General features: G+C 42.3%; 1 protein-coding gene across 1 annotated transcript in view; it reads left to right on the plus strand.

Moving 5' to 3' along the window:
* The window catches only part of ST8SIA5 (ST8 alpha-N-acetyl-neuraminide alpha-2,8-sialyltransferase 5), a 148070-nt gene that overhangs the window by 102864 nt on the left and 25561 nt on the right, over nt 1–19645 (plus strand). The window contains 2 exon segments of the mRNA XM_020985769.2: nt 5716–5860; nt 12621–12733. Coding sequence (XP_020841428.1) covers nt 5716–5860; nt 12621–12733 — 258 coding nt within the window.

A 19645-nucleotide genomic window follows, 5' to 3' on the forward strand; every position in this document is an offset into this window, starting at 1 on the left:
TCATGTTGGCATTGAAGACCTTGAGTCTCAAAGTGTACTTGTTGTGGAGGATTTTGTGAATTTCTTCTTGAAATTTCTGTACTTTTTCATCTTCTGAAATAGATGTTGCCTACACTGTGGTTAAGTACATGATGATCCTTTTGCTTTTGCTCACTATGAGCCCCACAAAGCAAGAGAAAGAAGAATCCTCTGCCTTTGGGTTTACAATGAAACTAGGGGTTCCTGGAGTGTTCAAGGAGAACCAGCACCTCTGGCATGAGGTCTATCTGAACCCTTTTCAGGGCTGCCCATTCACCTGTCACCCAACTCTTACCTGTGTCTCCAAGAAGCTGTAGCATGCACAGTGGCTGCACCCCAGTAAACTGTCTCAGCAGAAAGGCTAAACCAGGTTGAGGGTAACCCATGGGACTCAAACCTGTCAGTGAGTTGGGGGGGGTGTCTACCCCAAGCATGTGAAGACTTCCTCTGGAGGAATGGATGGATGAGAACAATTTGTTCCAATGGCCATGAAGGTACTGAATGAGTGGATTCTGGAGCTAGGTTTCTGGAAGAGCAGCATATAGGTCAGAGACCAGGGACCAAAAGATATAGTTCAGGGACCAGTGATCAAAGCAATGACAGAAAAAACAGGCATTTCTCCAATTTGGAAAAAACAATTGAACTCAGATTATTTCCTATCCTCTAGCTCCCAGAGAGTAGTTGAAGGAACATATTTGCTAAAAGCTTTCTGTCCACGAGTTACCTGAAGCCCCCAAATTATAATGCACCAGAGTGCTTTAAAGGGACCCCCCAGGGATCATCTACTCCCACCCCCTCATTTTCAGAAGAGAAAACTGAGGCCCAGAAAGGAGAATAGGTGAAGGCCAGGCTCCCAATTAGTTGCACAAGTCCTGCAGCTCTGGGTGATATTTTGGGGTAGGACTCCCTTCAGCTTTTGTTAATTCTCAATGAAACCAGTGATCAGGGTACAGGGGTGGGGGTGGTCTGGCTTTCTCTGGTCCTCTAGATCACACAAAAGTGACAAGTATGGCTCTGAATGGAAGAATTTTGAGGATGGCTGAACCCAGGGGGCAGGAGAGGGCCACACAGTTTCAGCTTTCAGTAAGCCAGCGTCCATTTTGGATAAATGGAGGCTTCTTGGGCTTTCAGATGGTGCAACATGATCACTGAGGACCCTCCATTTTCCCCTCAGTCAGGCTGGAAGAACTTCATTTCTCAAGTCAGAGGAAGCAAGAAGTTTCCCAGGGTCTGACCTTCTCCACTGAACCCCAGCCCAGTGTTGGCTTCTGAGAGAATGCAGTTCCAGGTGGAACACCAGCTGCAGAGGAGGAAAAAAAATTTTTTTTTCAGACTCTTTAGCATGGCAGATTCCCAAGTCTGTTTCATCAGCCACATTGTCCCTTCGTTTTCTAAGCTCACATTGCTTTTGAGGTTTAACTCTTCAGTGCCTGATTTCAGTGACTGTTTTTGAGCAGTTGCTCTAAGGAAGAATTATATATAATGGGATGAGCATTTGACTTGGAATCAGAAGACCTGGTTTTTTGTTATTTTTTATTTCTTAGCTATTGCTAATTGTGTGAACTTACTAAAGCCCCTTAACCTCCCAAAGCTTCAGTTTCATCATCTACAAAATGCAAATAATAATACTTGCACTACCTACCTCACAGAGCTGTTGTGAATTTTGAATAGGATTATGGGTGGAGAATATTTTGTGAAGTGTAAAAGGCTGCATATTTGGGAGCTATTATTAATAGTATTTAATTAACAAGCATTTATTAAATTTCTTCTATGTGCCAGGCCCTGTGCTAGGTGCTGTGGTTACAAAGACAAAAATGAAAGTGTCTGCCCTCAAGGAGCTTGTATTCTAACAATGGGCAGTGGGAAGAGAATACGGAATATATAAGTATTTACAAAATATGGGCCAGAGCTGTGATTTCATTGATATAGCTTCCTATCAGCTTCTACCCTGGAAGTTCCTCTGTCAAGGCAGACCAGCATCTTCTCTGCACTTTGAACTCTTAGTGAGTTTCACTGAGAGACCAAGGGACTTTGCAGGATCACAAAGCTAGTTTGTAGCAGAGATAGGATTTGAATCCAGTTCTTGCTGACTCTAAAACTAGCTGTCTATCCACTATACCACACACCCTCTCATACAAAATTTTATATAGAGTCTAGCAATTGGAAGAGAAGTATCATAAGTTTCTGTAAAGTCTGCTTTTGGAACTCAGGCCTGCTTTTCCCAAGAAGCCCTTTGGCATGAACCCAGTTCATTATCATACTATCTGACCACACTCTTGCTTCTAGGACACATTTAAATAACGTTTAGACTTCCACATTTCCATTGATTACATGTTAATATTCTTTTATCTCTTGGAGAGTAAATTCCTTGAAAACAGATGTCGTGCCTCTTCTTTAATATGTAAACCAAGAATCTTGCATGGTCAGCTCTGAGTTTGTGAAGGGGGTCATTTGTTTGTCAAATGTTTGCAACTTGGAGCCCATGGTCCCATAAAAAACTCACAATATGTGGTAGCCAGGTTCTCAGACCAATCCACAAAATCCTCTTTAACCTAGGATATACCTGAAGCATAGCACTTTAATAAAAACTTTCATTTGAATGTATCTTTTAATCAACTCTCTTCTCACAATGATCCTGTGAGGTAAGAACAGTTATCATTATCCCCACTTCACAGGTGATAAAGTTGAAGGCAGGAGACATGACAAGATCTGGCCAATTAGTCATTAGTTATAGTGATTAATGAGGCAGCTAGATGGCTTAGTGGATAAAGTTCTGGGCTTGGCGTCAGGAAGACCTGAGTTCAAATCTGACCTGAGACACTTACTAGCTGTGTGACCCTGGTCAAGTCACTTCCTTCTGTTTGCCTTAATATACTGGAGAAGGAAGTGACAAGCCACTCCAGTATCTTTGCCAAGAAAACCCCAAATGGGCTCATGAAGAGTCAGACACAACTGAACAACAAATCGTGATTAATCAGCAGAGCTGGAATGGGAACCCAGGTCTTTTGATTCTAGATACAGTGTACCTTTTGTTTTACCATGCTGGCTCTCCGTTACACCATGGTGGCATGACCACCATGTCTGGAATATTTTTTTTGTGAGAAATGCATTTAGAGTTGCTGATTGGGATCCCAGAGCCCCATCTCCCCTCTCTGCAGTCTCACCAGTAGGAGCCAAGATTCCTCTGCTTCTTGCTCATTTGTCAGGCTGTAGGAATGAGGATTTTCTCAGCTCAGAGCTACTGGGCCTGGCTCCAGGGGCCTGTGGGAGGCACTCTAGTTTTGGGGGGAAGTAAACTGGGAAAGCTTGATGGGAGGGTTGCTGGGACTCTAGGGAGTCACTGTAGTCTAGACCAGTTCCCTTTCCCCTTCTTGCTCTCCCCCTTCTGTCTCCCCACTTCCCCTTTTTCCTCCCCTTCCTCCCTAAAGTTTTAAGGATTGATCTGCTTGTTGCTTCTGACTAGGATTTCTCCCTCCCTGACTTACTGAAGACCAGAACAATGTCTCAGCTTCTGTCCTACTTTTCTGTCCCTGATGCTAGGAAATCATACTTTTTGAGAGTGGGGATTGTTTCGTTCTTTGTATTTATATCCCCAGTGACTAGCACATAGGATGTGCTTAATGATTACTTTTTGATTGGCTGACTGATTGATGGGTTGAAGGCCTCTATGGGTTTTCACTGCTACTTGTGCAGAAAACAGGGAATAAAATACTTTGCCCTTCCTTCTCTTTTTCATTTTAACCCTGTAGCCCACTACAAAAAGATCCACACTTTAGCTACATATAGGACTGAAGTGAAATAAATGTGTATTTCTGAAGAAAAGTACCATGATACAATAGAAAGGGGAGGGCATTTGAAGTCAGAAGACCCGGGTTCAAATCCCAGCACTGCTACTTACTATCTGTGTGACCTTGGTCAAGTCACTTAACTTCCCTCAACTCCAGTTTCTTCACCTGTAAAGCGAAGAGGTTGGATCTGTTGACCTCTAAGGTCCCTTCTAGCTTTAGGGCTATGAACCACTAAGATCAATTCTCTTGTGTTTTGCATATTTCTTTATAGGAGCAGGATCAAGCCTCCGGGAGGATAAGGATATGGAGCAAGGTTAGGGAAGCTAACTTTAAGACCATTGCCGGAGCTAGGTTTTGGGGTGAAGTGTTTACCTTTCTCTTTTCTACTGTTCTGACCCAGAATTTCAAATGTAGTGAGAATCAAGGACCAGGAGTGGTAGAGATGGGCAGTCCCAGGTAGCTACAGAGCATGAAGCGGTGAGGGGAGGGAGAAGGGAGAACAAGAGGCAAATTCCAAGAAGCAATGACAAGAAGTTCCTAGAATTCCTGGGTTCACTTGGTGGGGTTGCATGTTCTCAGGCAGCTATGTATATGTATAGAAAGGATATATTTAATTTGGGGGTACATCAGACTGGGACCTCTCTGTTTACTCCATGGGACCCCAGAATCACTAAATCCTTATTGACTGAAGTAGAATGTTAGATTTCCCCCCAAAGATAACAGAATATCTACATTGGTCTTTGAATGGAAGCTAGAATGAGAAATAATCACCTAACCATTAATTAGTGAGCTGGCCAACAGTGTGTTTGTGTGTCTGGCACTATGCCAGTGCAAAGGCCCATACACAAGATTTAAAAGTCAAGGTCCCTCTACCAGAACTCAAGGAGCTTAGTATCTAACCAGGGAGCTAAGGCTTATAAGCATCAAACAATTAGAGAATAATATAAAGTTCTGTAATTGGGTGAAAAAATTGTATTCCCCAGACTGTAAGCTAATCCAAAGTTCAGAGGAAGGAAAGGTCATTATTAACCAGAGTAGTCAGAGAAAAATGTTGGAGGAAAGTGGGTCTTGACTTGGATCCTGAATGATAATAAAATCTGGAAAGGTTGAGTTTATGTATGTGAGTATGGGGTATAGAGTTGGGGTGGGGTAGGGATGGAAACTGTAGGCTATGGGAAAAGCTGTTATGACCCTTGCTCAGGAGGAGTGGTCTCTGATTGTACAGTCAGAGATACAGCTGTTTGCTGAATCGGAGGCATATGTCATCACAAATTATACCCTAGATATAACATGCCTGGCTCAAGGGGAGTGAACTAGCATGGTTACAGATTGATAAGAAACTGAGGAGCAAAGATATCACAGATCCCTGAGGGGTCAGTCCCAGAGAGTGGGGTGGCAAAGATCACACAAACACAGGTGAGAGGAACTTGTCCCTGGGTTCTGTAGATCATTTCTAAGATCCTTTCCAGCCGCAAGTCTATGATTCTAGGAAACCTGACAATCAAAGCTCATAGCATAGTTACATCCTAGAGTCCTACCTGGCTCATCTTCTGCCTTGCTCTTTACAAAAAGCTCTCTGTTGAATTGCATTGATCAGTTTCAAAATATACACTAGCCATGTTTGCCTCCTTCCCTTAAATACCTAGTGTAACCCATGGCAGAAATACTCGTACGCACCATCTGGTAGCCCATATCAGCTAATGTGCTTACAACAAGTTGAGCAAGGTCCAGGTGGGAATTAATATAAGGGGTGTGGGATGCTGGAGGGTGAGGGGAATATTAAAGAGGCTTTGTATTAATTAGGTGAACTATGGTGCTGGTGTCCCTCATGGTTGGTAACCCCCTGGCAGTGTCAAACTGTGTCTTTTGCACATAGAATTACCTAACCAGTTCCTCCCTTGCCTTGCAGGTCCACTCTTTCCAGGTGCTGTAATGCTCCTTCCTTTCTCTTCACCACCCAGAAAAACACCCCTCTGGGCACAAAGCTCAAGTATGAGGTAGACACCAGTGGCATCTACCACATCAACCAGGAAATCTTCCGCATGTTTCCCAAGGTGCTGTTGTTTTTGCATTCTTGAAAAACATTGGGGGAGGGCAGGGGGAAGGATTGTGTTAGATGGAGGGTCAGACATAAGCCTCAGCTCTGCATTCCCCCAGTGGTTATTGTTTCAAATCACTAATCATTCTTGGCTATCCATTGCATGGATAATTCTTTTGACCCCAGATGGCCACTCTTTGGGTCCCAACTGGCCACTTGCTAGGTTATTCATGTTTTGACACATCATTATTTGAGTTCTAATGTGTCCATTCCTTAAATTCCAGTTGGCCAAAAGTTGTCTGTATAGAAATAAACCTTGTAGGTTGGTCGAGATGCCCAGTTCATATCTTTGAGAATAGTAATGATGATAACATAATAATAACTGTTATCAAGCCATTATCAGGCACCTTATTGTACATGCTGTTGTGTAGGGCATCATGCAGTGAACACATCACAGACTTAGTCATTGCCTTCTAGGAGCTTATAATCTAAGACAGGCATAATAACACAAATTCACACATAAAAGAAGTATGCATAGGTAATGAGGTAACAACAAGCTAACAGAGAGCAAAGCAGTAAAAAAAATGTCCATTTTGTATACATGATGGGAAATTTTTTTTTTTTAGAGAGTAGCGGGGGATGGTGATAAGAAGTGGAAAGGATGGGCTGGGAAACCAGGTAGCCCATTTTGTAAAAATTATGTTTAAAGTAAGAGTGAGTAGCTCTGAGTAAAAGTTAAAGTTCATTCTTTACATTATAGCTCTGGGACAGCTTTAGGTTAGCAGAAACTGTGGGATCTGAGAAATGTAGGATCTGAGACCAGGCAGGGCAGGGACAGCAGAAAAATAACCTCTTTCTTTTCACATGCCCCCATTAACCTAGGAAGGCTTCAAGGAAGAAATATATTTACATATTCTTTAGTATTTTATTTATTTGGCATCATTCAAAATGAATGTTCTAATGATAATCATAATCAATAATTCATACACACACGTGTCACTTTAAGGTGTTCAAAGTACATAATTTTCTAGTTAAGCTGAAGCTTATCCCTTTGAAGCGCCCAGATTTTGTTTCTTGTAACTATTCTAGAATGAAATCTTTCTTGAATGTATTATATTCTGTCCTGGCTTCCTCAACAGAGAATGCAGACATAATTTAACCTTTTCTTGATGATTCAGCTTCATCGTTCCAAGCATCAATTATGGTAGCCTGCTGTAAAGAGAAGCACAGATCTGCTGTTTTTGATTTTCCTGTCTCTTCCCCTGCTGTCAGCTGTCACCTCTATTGCTGTCATCTGGTCTGCTTCTAGCACCACCCTTCCCCCAATTTCTTGATCCTAATCTGCTATGGGCTGGGAAACCAGGTAGCCCAGTTTGTAAGAATTATGTTTAGAATAAGAGTGAGTAACTCTGAGTGAAAGTCAAAGTTCATTCTTTACATTATAACTCTGGGACAGCTTTTGGTGATATTTAAAGACTTTCTTTTCCTCCTTTTCCTCATCCTCCTCTTTCTCCTTCTTACCCTCCTTTTCTTCTTCTTCCTCTTCCTAATAAATTCTCTCTATATAGTGAAGTGAGAGTGTTATTTTATAAGGTATATCCCATAACCTCAACCTCATCTTCCAAAAAGCTCAGGCACTGAGTTCTAGTCACATTCTTAGGTATTAGAACCCAGGAAGAAATTGGTTTGTTCATTTATTTCAGTTGTATCTGACCCTTTGTGACACCATTTGGGGTTTTCTTGGCAAAGGTACTGGGGTAGTTTGCCATTTCCTTGTCCAGCTCATTTTACAGGTGAGGAACTGAGGTCATCAGGGTTAAGTCCAGGGTCACAAAGCTAGTAAGGGTCTGAGACTGGATTTGAACTCAGAAAGACCAGTTTCCCTGACTCCAGGCCTGGCACTCTGTGCACTATGGCACCACCTAGCTCCCAAAGACTCGCTGGGTACATTCCATTGAAAGGAAAATGTAGGACCTTGGAGAATAGAGTGATCAAGTCCTGTGAGTCTAGAATGTGCTGGGGATTGGAACTCTGATCTCTCAGCTGCTTTTCAGGGAGCCAAAAGAAAAGTTCGATGTGTTCCAAGTCTTGTCTTACACATCCTGTAGAATATACTGAAAGTGTGGGGAGGAGGGAAGAGAAAAGGAGGATGTGAGGCAAGATGAAAGGGATGAGTTGAATGCATCTTCCCAAGTCAGCAAAGTCAGAGGAAGTGCTGTTTCAGTCAGTTTATAGAAGCTAGATGACATAAGGATATTGTATGTCCTCCTAGGGTAAAGCTATGAGTCTGCTGGCATCTATCAGGTGACCAGTGGTGACCTGGGTTAGAGCCTCATGGTTTGAGCAGAACAGTTTCCTACAGGTGTGGATAATTAACTATTTGTTTGGGGACTGGGGGAGGGGATGACATCACATTTAAAGGGAACACAACAGGGATTAAAAAAAAAAAGAAAACAATAATAACTGAGTCATGTAGTAGTTCCTTTACAGATGATCTTGTTCTTCCCCCTCCCTGAAAAATTTAAGAAGTTCCTCTCTTCCTCACTCCCAACAGGCTATGTCCACCCTCACCCCAATAGGATATGGCCTGGTGGAGAGCCTCACCCTATGCAGTCCATTCCATTTGCAGTCTCCACACCCTCCCCATCAAGAAAAATGCGCAATGAATATGAATAATCACCTAGAAACAGGCTGCAGTTCAGCTTGGGGATCTGACTGCATTCATTATTATTTCAAACCAATGTAATTTTCTACTAAGACATAAGCCTGGCTCCTTGCCAGTGAGAGTGCTGGTATCCTGACACAAGCCCAGGGTCCCCAGCTGTGTTCATTCTCAGGGACTTGCTTGCCCAACTTGCCTAGATCAAGGATGTGGGAGAAAAACTATTGAAGGTCAAAGCTGAAAGGACGCTTAGAGATCATTTTAGCACAATGCCTAGCACATAATAGGCACTTAATAAATGTACATTGACTGACTGATTGATTTGGCTCAAATTCATCACTTGGTAGATAAAGAGATTGAAGCTCAAAAAGTGGGATGACATGTCCAAGGTCATACAACCTTTTCATAGAACTTGGACTAGATCCCAGGTCCTTTGAATCCTATTCCATGGTCCTTTCTGTTTGAGGATGTTCTGGTACCTGCGTTCCAGATCTCTCCTTGAGTAGCCCATTGAATCATCAGAATTGGTTCTGTGCTTTAGCTTCTCCTCCTTTTCCAAACACATGTCACACTAGGTGCCAGTGTGACTTTAGTCTGCCGTAGGAGACATACAGTGTCAGAACACAGGATATATCGTGCAGCCCCACTGTGCAGACAGGCCAAGTGCAAAGTTTTTGATTCAATTCTGTGTAATGCATTTTGGGAAGGAAAATGACAGGAATTCAGAGAAAGATGACCTGGAGAGTGAGGAACCTCAGGATTCATGCCACAGGGAGATTAATGGAAAGAATTTAACTGGGATAAGAGAAGACTTCAGGAGGCCGTGATAGACATCTGCAAGTATTTGGAGGCCTATCAAATGGAAGAAGACGTGTTCTACTTTGCCCTAGAGCATGGAACTGAGCATGATGGAGAGAAGTTTCAGAAAGGTTGGTTTAAGCCTGATGTAAGGAAAACACTTTCTAACCATTAGAGCTCAGCAAAAGTGGGATGAATTGTCCTTGGAGGCAGTCACTTCTCCCTCCTCACTAGCGGTCATGTAGGGAAAACTGAGTGACTGTGTCATAGAGAGGATTCTTGGTAAAATTGGATTTGAGTTCCTTTCCAATGTTGACCTTCTGAAATTTTGATGTTGCCCCAGCTACCTAGTGTCATGGGTCTTCCTTAGCTATCTTCAGCCCTCATGTTGGCCGCTCAGTGACAGGAAGGTCAATAAGTTATGAGACAGCTAATCGTGTTATGGGATAGTTCTTGTTGAAAGCTCTTCCAAAAATTGAACCTCACACATCCTCCTTGCAAATGTTTTTCTCTGTGTCTTCATCATTTCACTATTGGGCATCTCCCTTTTTTCTTGAGCTATCTTCCCCTGAGCATTTTATTATTTTTGAATAATATTTTATTTTTCCTCAATTACGTGAAAACAATGTTTATCATTTGTTTTTTTAAATTTTTGAGTTCCAAATTCTTTCCTTCCTTTCCCTCTCTCCTCCCTAACACAGAAAGCAATTTGATGTAGCATATGCAATCATACAGAACATATTTCCATATTAGTCATGTTTTGAAAGAAAACACACAGACAAAAAAACTATGAAAAAAGAAGTGAAAAATATGCTTTGATCTTCATTGAGACTCCAGATTCTTTCTCTGGAGATGGATAGCATTTTTCATCATGAGTCCTTTGGAATTGTCTTGGATCATTGTATTGCAGAGAACAGCTAAGTCATTTGCAATTGATCATTGGACAATATTGCTGTTACTGTGCATGATGTTCTCCTGGTTCTCACTTCACATTGCATCAGTTTAGGTAAGTCTTTCCACATCTTTCTGAAACCATACTGCTTGTCATTTCTTATAGCACAAAAGTATCCCTACCACAACTTGTTCAGCCATTCCTTCCCTTGAGCATATTAGCCCTTAGATCCTACCTGTCTTTCTTTTGAACCCTTTGAATTCTGCTTTCCCCAGATCTTATATATGTGTCAAACTAAGTCCAGATTTCTTCTCCACTATCACAAAGTCTAGGATGGAATGATCACTTTTCCCTAAGATTCCCCAAGATTCACTTCTATTGCAGCCATCACTTCCTCCCTGTCAGTGAGAATCAGATTCAGAATAGAATTTCCCATTTTTCCCCTTGAAACGTGAAATTATCACCAAGGCACCTCAGAATATATTAGCTTCTTTACTTTTGGCAGAGAGAGAAAAACAGACACAGACAGATGAAGAGAGAGCTCTACTATACATCTGGATAATTGAAGTCACCCATCACTACTTGATCAAATCTCTGTGTGAGGCTTGTGACCTTTTCCCCAAACTACTCATCTATTTCTTCTTTCTATTCAGATGGTCTGTAGTATATTTCAATGATAAAATCACTTCTGTTTCTCCCTTAGGATCACAAAATCATAGGTTTAGAAATAGAAAACTTTAGAGGCCATAGTCTAACTTCCTCATCTTTCTTACGCTAAAATGAAGACCCAGAAAGGGTAACTGATTTGCCCGAGGTCACACTGTTAGTAAGTGATCCCATTGGTCTTATTCTTCTTAGCTGGCTACCCCACAGGATAAATTGATTCCATCTTCAATGTGGTATCTCTTCAAGCATTAAAAGACAGCTAGAATTCAGTTTAATTTTAAAAAAATGTATTAAATATCTGCTAGGCATAGAGAACTATGGTAGGCCCCAAGGGAAGATACAAAGTTTTAAGTACTTGTGCTTACGAAGTTTATAGTCTAGTGAGAGAATAAGATACAATAATATCTTCCCTAAGATTTCTCTTCTCCAGATTAGACATCCCCAGCTCCTTCAATGGAGCTTCCTATAACGTGGCTTCCAGACCCTTTCCTATTCTGGTTATATTATGTCTCAGAAAAGTTACTCCAGGAACTGAATCCAGTTCTCCAGCTGTGGCCTGACCAAGGCAGAATAAAGTTGGATAATCACTTCTTTTGTGGTGGATGCTACTGTTTTATTAACACAGCTTTAGATTGTTAGGTCCTGGGGAAATCTGTTCTCAGATGCCTGCTCTTCTCTAGTGGATCTTGGGAAGGGACCTCGGGCTCTGTGCTGCATCCCCAATAGGGCTTCTCTCCACTCCGTGTGGGATGTGCTCACTTGGTTCTTGCCCTCTTAGCAGAAGTGGCAAAAGGCATTGATCTTTCCTGCCCATTTAAATTACATCCTTTGATTTTGGTGTATAATCAGTGTCATGCCTTCTACCTCCCCTCAGAGAGCTGAGGGAAGGTCATAGGATTATAGATTTGGAACTGGGAGTGATCTTTAGAAGTTGTCCACCCCACCCTTTCCATTTTACAGATGAAGAAACTGAGACCTAGAGAGGCTATGTGACTTGCCCATAGTCACACATATTTGAACCCATGTCCTCTCATGCAATAGCCAGCTCTTCCCAAAGCTCTAAGCCATTTGTTGAGCAAAAAGGGTCTGATGGGAGGTGGGGAGGCATGGGGATTTGCCCAACGATTCCTCTGCTGCCAACAGCATGAGTTTCCCTCAATCACCTCACATGTCACTGTTGGTAAGGTCCCATGTCATTTGCTGACATCTATCCTACAAAATTTTAAGCATTAAACACCACAATTTAAAATATGGAAACAAAATCATTATGAGAAGCCGAGATACGAACATCTCAGAAAGCAAAAACCCACTCAGTTTTGATACTGTATCACATTGTGTATTGGGGCAACAGAATTGGTTCTTTTAAGAATCTAGGCTGGCCTTGGAGTTCCCTAGGCACAGTTGAATAGAGGTTGTAGGGTTCCTGATTGGAGGACATGTTATACTTGTCCTAAAGACATTGGAATCAGAATTCTATTCTCACTGTTAGGCAGGGAACAAGCAGTGTGGGCTACTGGGGAGAGCCCCGGGGGAACAGCGAGAAGACCTACCAGGTTTCAGTTTCAACTCTGTCACTGGCTCCATGACCTTGGACAAGTGACTTAGCTTCTTGCCTCAAGTTTGTCATCTGTAAAATGGGATAATAATGCCTCTCCCGTTTATCTCTCCAGGGCCCATTGTGCGGATCCAAGAAAAAAATATACAGATGTGATAGACTGTCATTGGCATTCTAACTGGTTGCTCACTGTCTCTCTGTAGGACATGCCATACAATCGCTCTCAGTTTAAGAAGTGTGCAGTCGTGGGGAATGGAGGCATCCTGAAGAACAGCCGGTGTGGGAGAGAGATTGATAGTGCAGACTTTGTATTCCGGTAAAAAGCACCCTTTTCTCTTCCTTGGGGTATGGGAGATACACTCAGGGCCCTCGTGCTTCTCCACAGCTCTGAGACTTTCCCCTGCATTGCTCCATAGGGGTGATTCTTAACTTGGGCTCTGGGAACTTGATGAAAAAAATTTGATGGATATATTTTACCATAATTAATTTCCTTTATAATCCTGTGTATTTTATTTTACTCTTAGGGGAAAAGTATAGTGGTAGGTGATGGAGGAGCTAAAGAGATTAAGTAAGATGGGGTCCCTGCCCTCAGGAGGCTCATGAATATTATGTAGCCTCCTCTTGAAGACATGCAGTCATGGGCACCTCACTCCTTCCATTCCACTTTTGGGTAGCTTTCATTGTTGGGAAGTTTTTCTGACCATTGAACAGAAATTTGCTTTTTTGTAACAGTTCCACTTGACATTTAAGGTCTTCCACAGTCTGGACCCAGCTGACCCTTCTTTCTAGCCTTATTTCATACTCTTTCCCTTTCTGTATTTATTCCATGGTTTAGCCAAACTGAATTAATATGGTTATTCAATCTCATCTTGCTAGGTGGTAGTGGATAGAGCACTGGGCCTAGAGTCAGGAATATTCAAGTTCAAATCCAGCCTCAGACTAGCTATGTGACACTGGGCAAGTCACTTAACTTCTGTCTGCCTCCATTTCCTCAACTGTAAAATGGGCATAATAGCACCTACCTCCACAGGTTGTTGTAAGGATCAAATGAGATCATATTTGAAAAGCTCTTAGCATAGTGCCTGACACTTAATAAATGCTTCCTTGTTTGCTTCCTTCCTTCCTTCCTCTTCATCCTCCATGTATTGGGACAGACTATCCCCTATGCTTGGAATACACGCACTCTTCTTCTCCCTCTGTTGGAATCCTTTTCTCCTTCAAGGCCCAACTTTTCCATGCCATTTCTTTCATGAAGCCTTCCCTAATCCCACCCCTGCCTGAAGGTGATCCTGCCTCTCAGATTTCCTAGAGCATTTTGTCTAGATATTTACTTTGCATCTATTACATTCTACTTTGTATCATGATCATTTGTGTTAAGTTGCCATCATGGTATAATGGAATGAGTACTGGATTTAGATTCAGGAGTTGCTGTTGGATAGTTTTTCAGCTATGTCTGCCTCTTCATGACCCCCTTTTGGGGTTTTCCTGGCAGAAATACTAGAGCGGTTTGCCATTTCCTTCTCTGGCTCATTTTCAGATGAGGAAACTGAGGCAAACAGGTTTAAGTGACTTGCCCACAGTCACACAACTAGTAAGTGTCTGAGGTCAGATTTGAACTTATGAAGATGAATCTTCCTGACTTCTGGTGCTGTATGTGCTGAGCCACCTAGCTGCCCTGGATTTGAGGGAGCCAGCTTCAAATCCTGGTTCTACTGCCTGTGTGACCTTGGGCCAATCCCTTAACACATCTCTGAGCCTCATTTCCTTCATCTTTAAAATGGAAATAATGATAATGCTTATACTATCTCCCAGAGTTGTGGGAAAGTGATCTGTAAATCCTGAAGTGTTATGTAAATATGGGATATTTAATTTATATTTTATTTCCCTGTCTACACATTATACTGTCTCTGCCCCCCTCCTGCATTAGATTTTAAGCTCCTTTGTGTCAGGGACTATAATTTTGTACCATATTTTCTTTTCTTTCTCTATTCCTCAAATGTCTTTGAAGCCCAGAGGAAATAATATTTAGTAGAGAATTCAGAACTGGGAGGGGTCCATGGATTAATTTATCAAGGTTCCTTTCTCCCCTTTGGATGGGCTTGGGGAGAAAGGGCTGGACAATTCCCTCTCAGGTTAGATTGGTGGCTCAGAGGGAAGCAGTCAGATTTAACCTCCACAGTATAATAGGAGAGACCCCCCAAAGGGCCCCATGAAATTCATGCCACGAGGATCACCAGCAGGTGAAACAATAAGAGAGACTGACTTGGAGAAAGAAGACTTTGACTCAAGTCTTAAATCAGACACTTACTGGCTGTATGATCTTAGACAAATCATTTGCCCTAAAATGAAAACTCTTTGAATTCAAGAACTGTTTCATATTTATCTTTGTAGCCTTGATGGCTAGCATAGTGCCTGACACATCATGATGGTGGTGATGATTATAGCTGAAAAAATCTTAATAAAACTTAATATGTGTCTGCTGAATTGAAATGAGTTAAACCTCAACTTCCTCATCTGTAAAATGGGCATAGTAATACCTCCTTTTATACTATATAAGATACTTTATGGGGTTGTTGTAAAAAGTAAAGCCCTATATGGCAAACCAGTATCTTTGCCAAGAAAACCCCCAAATGGGGTCACGAAGAGTTGGTCATGACTAAAACACCAGATCAACAACAACAAAGCCCCATATAAACAAGGCCCATTATTATTTATTACCTCCAGAAGCCCCCTGTTAAAATGCACTTATGAGAGAGGGAAGCCCCCTGGCCTCTCCCATCAGTGCAGTTTATGTATCAGATTTGTGAGTTGTCACTTTGGGCCCTGAGCAGACTCAGGGTGTGGAAGGAGGGGGAGTGAAGTGGAGAGAGGCAGGTGGTAGAAGGTAACCCTCAGGGATCAGATTGATCAGGACAGGCCCAGGGCAATGGGACGAACAGGGTGGATGTCTGTTGGAGGGAACACTGAAGACAGACTATACAATAATGACAAAATGCCCACCCTGGGGATCACCTGGTAGATATAGAAAGTGTTAGATTTCCAATCTGGTGGTATAGACATGAATCAAAAATTAAAAAAGAAAAACAACAACCAAAAAACTCTTTGCTCAGTCATCTGAAGAATGCAGACGGAAGCAAATTTTCTTTCCTCAATTATCTGCATAACTGTGACTATGCAGCTCTGTCCCACAGCTGGCGGATTTTAAAAAGAAAAGATGAAAAAAATTCAAATTCAAATCCTACTTGAAAATCAGACAAATTTGAGTTAGCTCTGAATTCTGGGGAAAAAAATCTCTCCCTCTCTCCACCTTCCCAGTGCATATTGTTATCAGAACTGATTTTATGGAGAGACTTGTGATGGAACATTTAACAATTTCAGTTGGTGGAGGAGGGGTGGGGTGGGGGTGGGGTGCCTCTTGGCCTTTCTTCAGATGTGACAAGAGTGATAACTTGCTAGCAGGTCTCCTTTTGCTCCCTGCCCGAGAATGGGTTTGTGTGTGAATATTCTTGGCTCTTGGCTACAGGAACAGGAGCCTCCTGTTTCTAAAGGAACAGAAGCTGCAAGCTGTCCTTGCTCCGTTCTTGGAAACAGGGAGTTAGTTGTGATCTGCCCACTAGCTGCTGGGTGCTAGACCTTTCTTGCCAATGATGGCTGGAAGATGCTTTCTGCCCTTGGGTACTTGATCCTTGTAGCCCCCAAGACATCGTCAGGGGCTCGAGTGGTTAAAGATGATTCCTATAAGTCTGGCTGTACTGGTACATGCCTGGAGTCCCTGCTACTGGGGAGGCTGAGGCTGGTGGACCACCTAAGTTTGGCAGTTCTGAGATGTAGCAGAGCTGGAGCCAATCAGGGTGTCTGCACTGCCTAACTTTGGTATGGTGAACCTCTGGAAGTGGGGGAAGAGGGGACCAGACTACCTAAGGAGGTGTAAACTGGCCCAGGTCAGAAATGCCAATCAGCAGTGGGGATGGTCCCATGAATGGCCAGTAGACTTCCAGCCTGGGACACATAGGGAGACGTAGTCTCAAAAAAATTTTTTTTTAAAAAAAGAGTGATTCCTTTAAAATAATAGGAAACACAAAACCTGTGAGTATATACTGGATCAAGAACAAATGAAATCCTCTTCTTGGGAGATTTTCTTTGGGAAAAACCCACCTTCCTGAAATGTTCCACTTAATTAAAAAAAATTATTAAGCTTCTATTTTGTGGGAGGCTGGGTGCTAGGCACTGAGGATAGGAAAGATTGATAGGATTTAGGACTTGATAGGACTTGCTTTCAAGGAGTTTATAATATGAGCCTATGAGCTGATTGGGAGAGAGGAGGACAAACACAGAAATAGCTAGGATATGAGGGACCTCAAAGTAAGTGCAAAGTAGAGGCCCCCCACAAAGTGCCCAAAGAAATCCATGAAGGAAAGGTTGCTTTCTGGAATGGATGAGCTCATGAGATCATTAGCTGTAGAACTGAAAGGGACCTCAGAGGCCATCTAGGTCCATCCTCTTTTTACTGATTGGGGTGGTTAAATGACTTGCCCAAGGTCACACAGATAGTAAGCTTCAGAGGTGGAATCTGAACTCAGGCCCTTCGATTCTACTGTACCATAATTAGCCTGGAACTGATCCTTGGAAGCTCTAGATTCATGTCCCAGATTTGTCAGTGTTTCATTGTGTGACCTTGGGTACTCTTCTCTAGGCCTCTATTTCTCTAGCTATTAACCAAAGATCACTTTTGCTCCTATCTCAGGATCTAATGAGATAAGAACATTGGTAGTAACAGCAGGATATAATAATAATCTGTTATAGCTGGACAGTGGTTTACAGTAGGTGTGTAATCAGTTGGACTGATTGATTAATTTATAAGGGACTTTCACAAGCATGATTTGATTTCTACAATAACTTTGTTGTTGTGAGGCAGCAAGGTATAGTGAAATGATCTTTGGACTTCAATTCAGGATGCCTGGGTTTGTGGACTCTCACACTTATTAGCTTATTTCACTTCTCAACTTAACACACACCTATTAAGCACTTAGTATATGCAAGGTGGAAAGGCAGCATGTTATCATAGTGGGTAGAAAATCTGCCTCAGAATCAGGAAGACCTGGGTTCAAGTCTCATGTCTGACTCATACCGTGACCTTGGGCTGATCATTTAATCTCTGAGTGCCACAGACAACTCGTTATGATTTCAAGTGGCACGTGGGAGTTTTCCTCATAGGCCCTTATACCAATGAAATAACAGTTCCCAACCAAAGAAAACATGTTCAAGGCTTTGTAATAGGTGATGGAGATACAAAACCCAGAAATGATATAGTCCTTGTCCTCAGGGACCTTACATCCTCTGAAGGTAAACAACACAAAATACCTTAAGAATGAGAAAATATTAATAAATAAATAAATAAGTGGGAGGGTCAGGAAAGTTTTGACGGAGTAGGTGGCCCCTAAGCTAAGCCTGGAGGGAAGGTAAGGCTTGGGGAGGGGGTTGGTTGAGAAGAGAGTTCATTCCATATGTGGGGGACATAAGCGTTGAACACACAGAATGTTAAATTCAGATGATAGCAAATAGGCCAGCTTGGCTGAAACATAGAAAGCATGAAGGGGAGTAATATGAAATTAGTCCAGAAAGATAGGTTGAAGCCAGATTGTGGAGGGCTTTAAATGCCAGGCTGAAGAGCTGGCAGTTTGTCCTAGAGGCACCAGGGAGCAAATGAAGAGTTTTAAGCAGAGAATGTCATGGTCAGACTTGTGCCGTAGGAAGATTATTTTAGCAGCTGTGTGGAGGACAGCTTGGCGAGGGGAGAGACTGAAAATAAAAAGAAAAGTGAGGAGCTTATTGTGATAGTCCAGGCAAGAAACAAAAAGGGGCCTGAACTAGGTCGTAATGTGAAAGGAGCTGAGGGAATGATTAGGAAAGAGGCTGCGGCAGTAGAAGTGACAGACCTTGGCAGCTGATTAAGTATAGAGGAGAGTCAGGGAGAGAAAGATTCAAGGATGATTCCGCAGTTGCAAACCTGAGTGACTGGGAGAAGAGTGGTTTTGTTGTGGTTCAGTTGTTTCAGTTATGTCTGACTCTTCGAGACCTTATTTGGAATTTTCTTGGTAAAAATACTGGAGCAGCTTGCTGTTTCCTTCTTCAGCTCATTTTATAGATGAGGAAATGGAGGCAATCTGGGTTAAGTGATTGTTAGTAAGTGTCTAAGGCCAGATTTGAACTCAGGTCTTCCCAACTGAAAGCCTGGAGCTCTATCCACTTTACCATCAACCTGCCCTAGGATAGTGGTACCCTTGAAGTAATAGGGAGGTTTGAGGAATTTAAAGGGAAAGATAACGAGTTCCATTTTGGGCATGATGAGTTTGAGATTCTAGGGCTTTTGTAGTTAGGATATGACAGGTCCAGAGTCAGTGGGAATGCTGAGATAAGCCTACATTTATTGTTGGGAACTTATTTTCTTGAACCCCAAGTTCATTAGATAGGGCAGCACCTATATGAAAGTTGAAATAGATCCAGTGTTCACTCCTTAGAACTCACAGCCTCACATCATTCTGTATTACATCCTCACCAGCAGTCACATTGCAAGTAACCTCATTCTTCTGACTGATCCTTCCCTGATTAAGGCTTGTTGAATTTATCTGGAACAAGAGGTCGGGTGAGGAGTAAGGTCCCTTTCATTCCTCCCCTGAGAGTGGAGCTTGTGGCAAAACTCCCTCTGGAAGGAGTAAGATGCTGTCCTGTATCTCACTGAGCTCTGTTTTGTCTTATATGTCCGCTTCTCCTACTGGTTCAAGATAAAACTCACATAGCAAGCAAAGCAAATAGAGCAGGGATGGTGAATGGCTGAAGCTTAAAGAGGCAGCCAGCTACTAAGGACAGTGAGGCAGGGATGACCACAGCAATCACAGTTATAGAATGTAAGCTTGTCAAAGCAGGGCCAGTGTTTTTCTTTTTGTATCCCCAGAACTTGGCCTTCTCTCTCTCTCTCTCTCTCTCTCTCTCTCTCTCTCTCTCTCTCTCTCTCTCTCTCTCTCTCTCTCTCTCTCTCTCTCGAATTTGCACCTTGCATCAGATATAAGATTTCAGTCAAGAATGACTTTGAAGTATAGAACCTGGGTGACTAGCTTACTGGAAGGAAGGTGTTACCATTAACAGAAATAGAGTATATAGGAGAAGGAATTATATATGTATATGTATATATGTATGTATATATGCATATATGTATATACATACACTAAGA

The sequence above is a fragment of the Phascolarctos cinereus genome, unplaced genomic scaffold, assembly GCF_003287225.1.
Source record: "Phascolarctos cinereus isolate Bilbo 61053 unplaced genomic scaffold, phaCin_HiC Scaffold_4;HRSCAF=312, whole genome shotgun sequence".
In the NCBI taxonomy this organism is placed as follows: Eukaryota; Metazoa; Chordata; class Mammalia; order Diprotodontia; family Phascolarctidae; genus Phascolarctos; species Phascolarctos cinereus.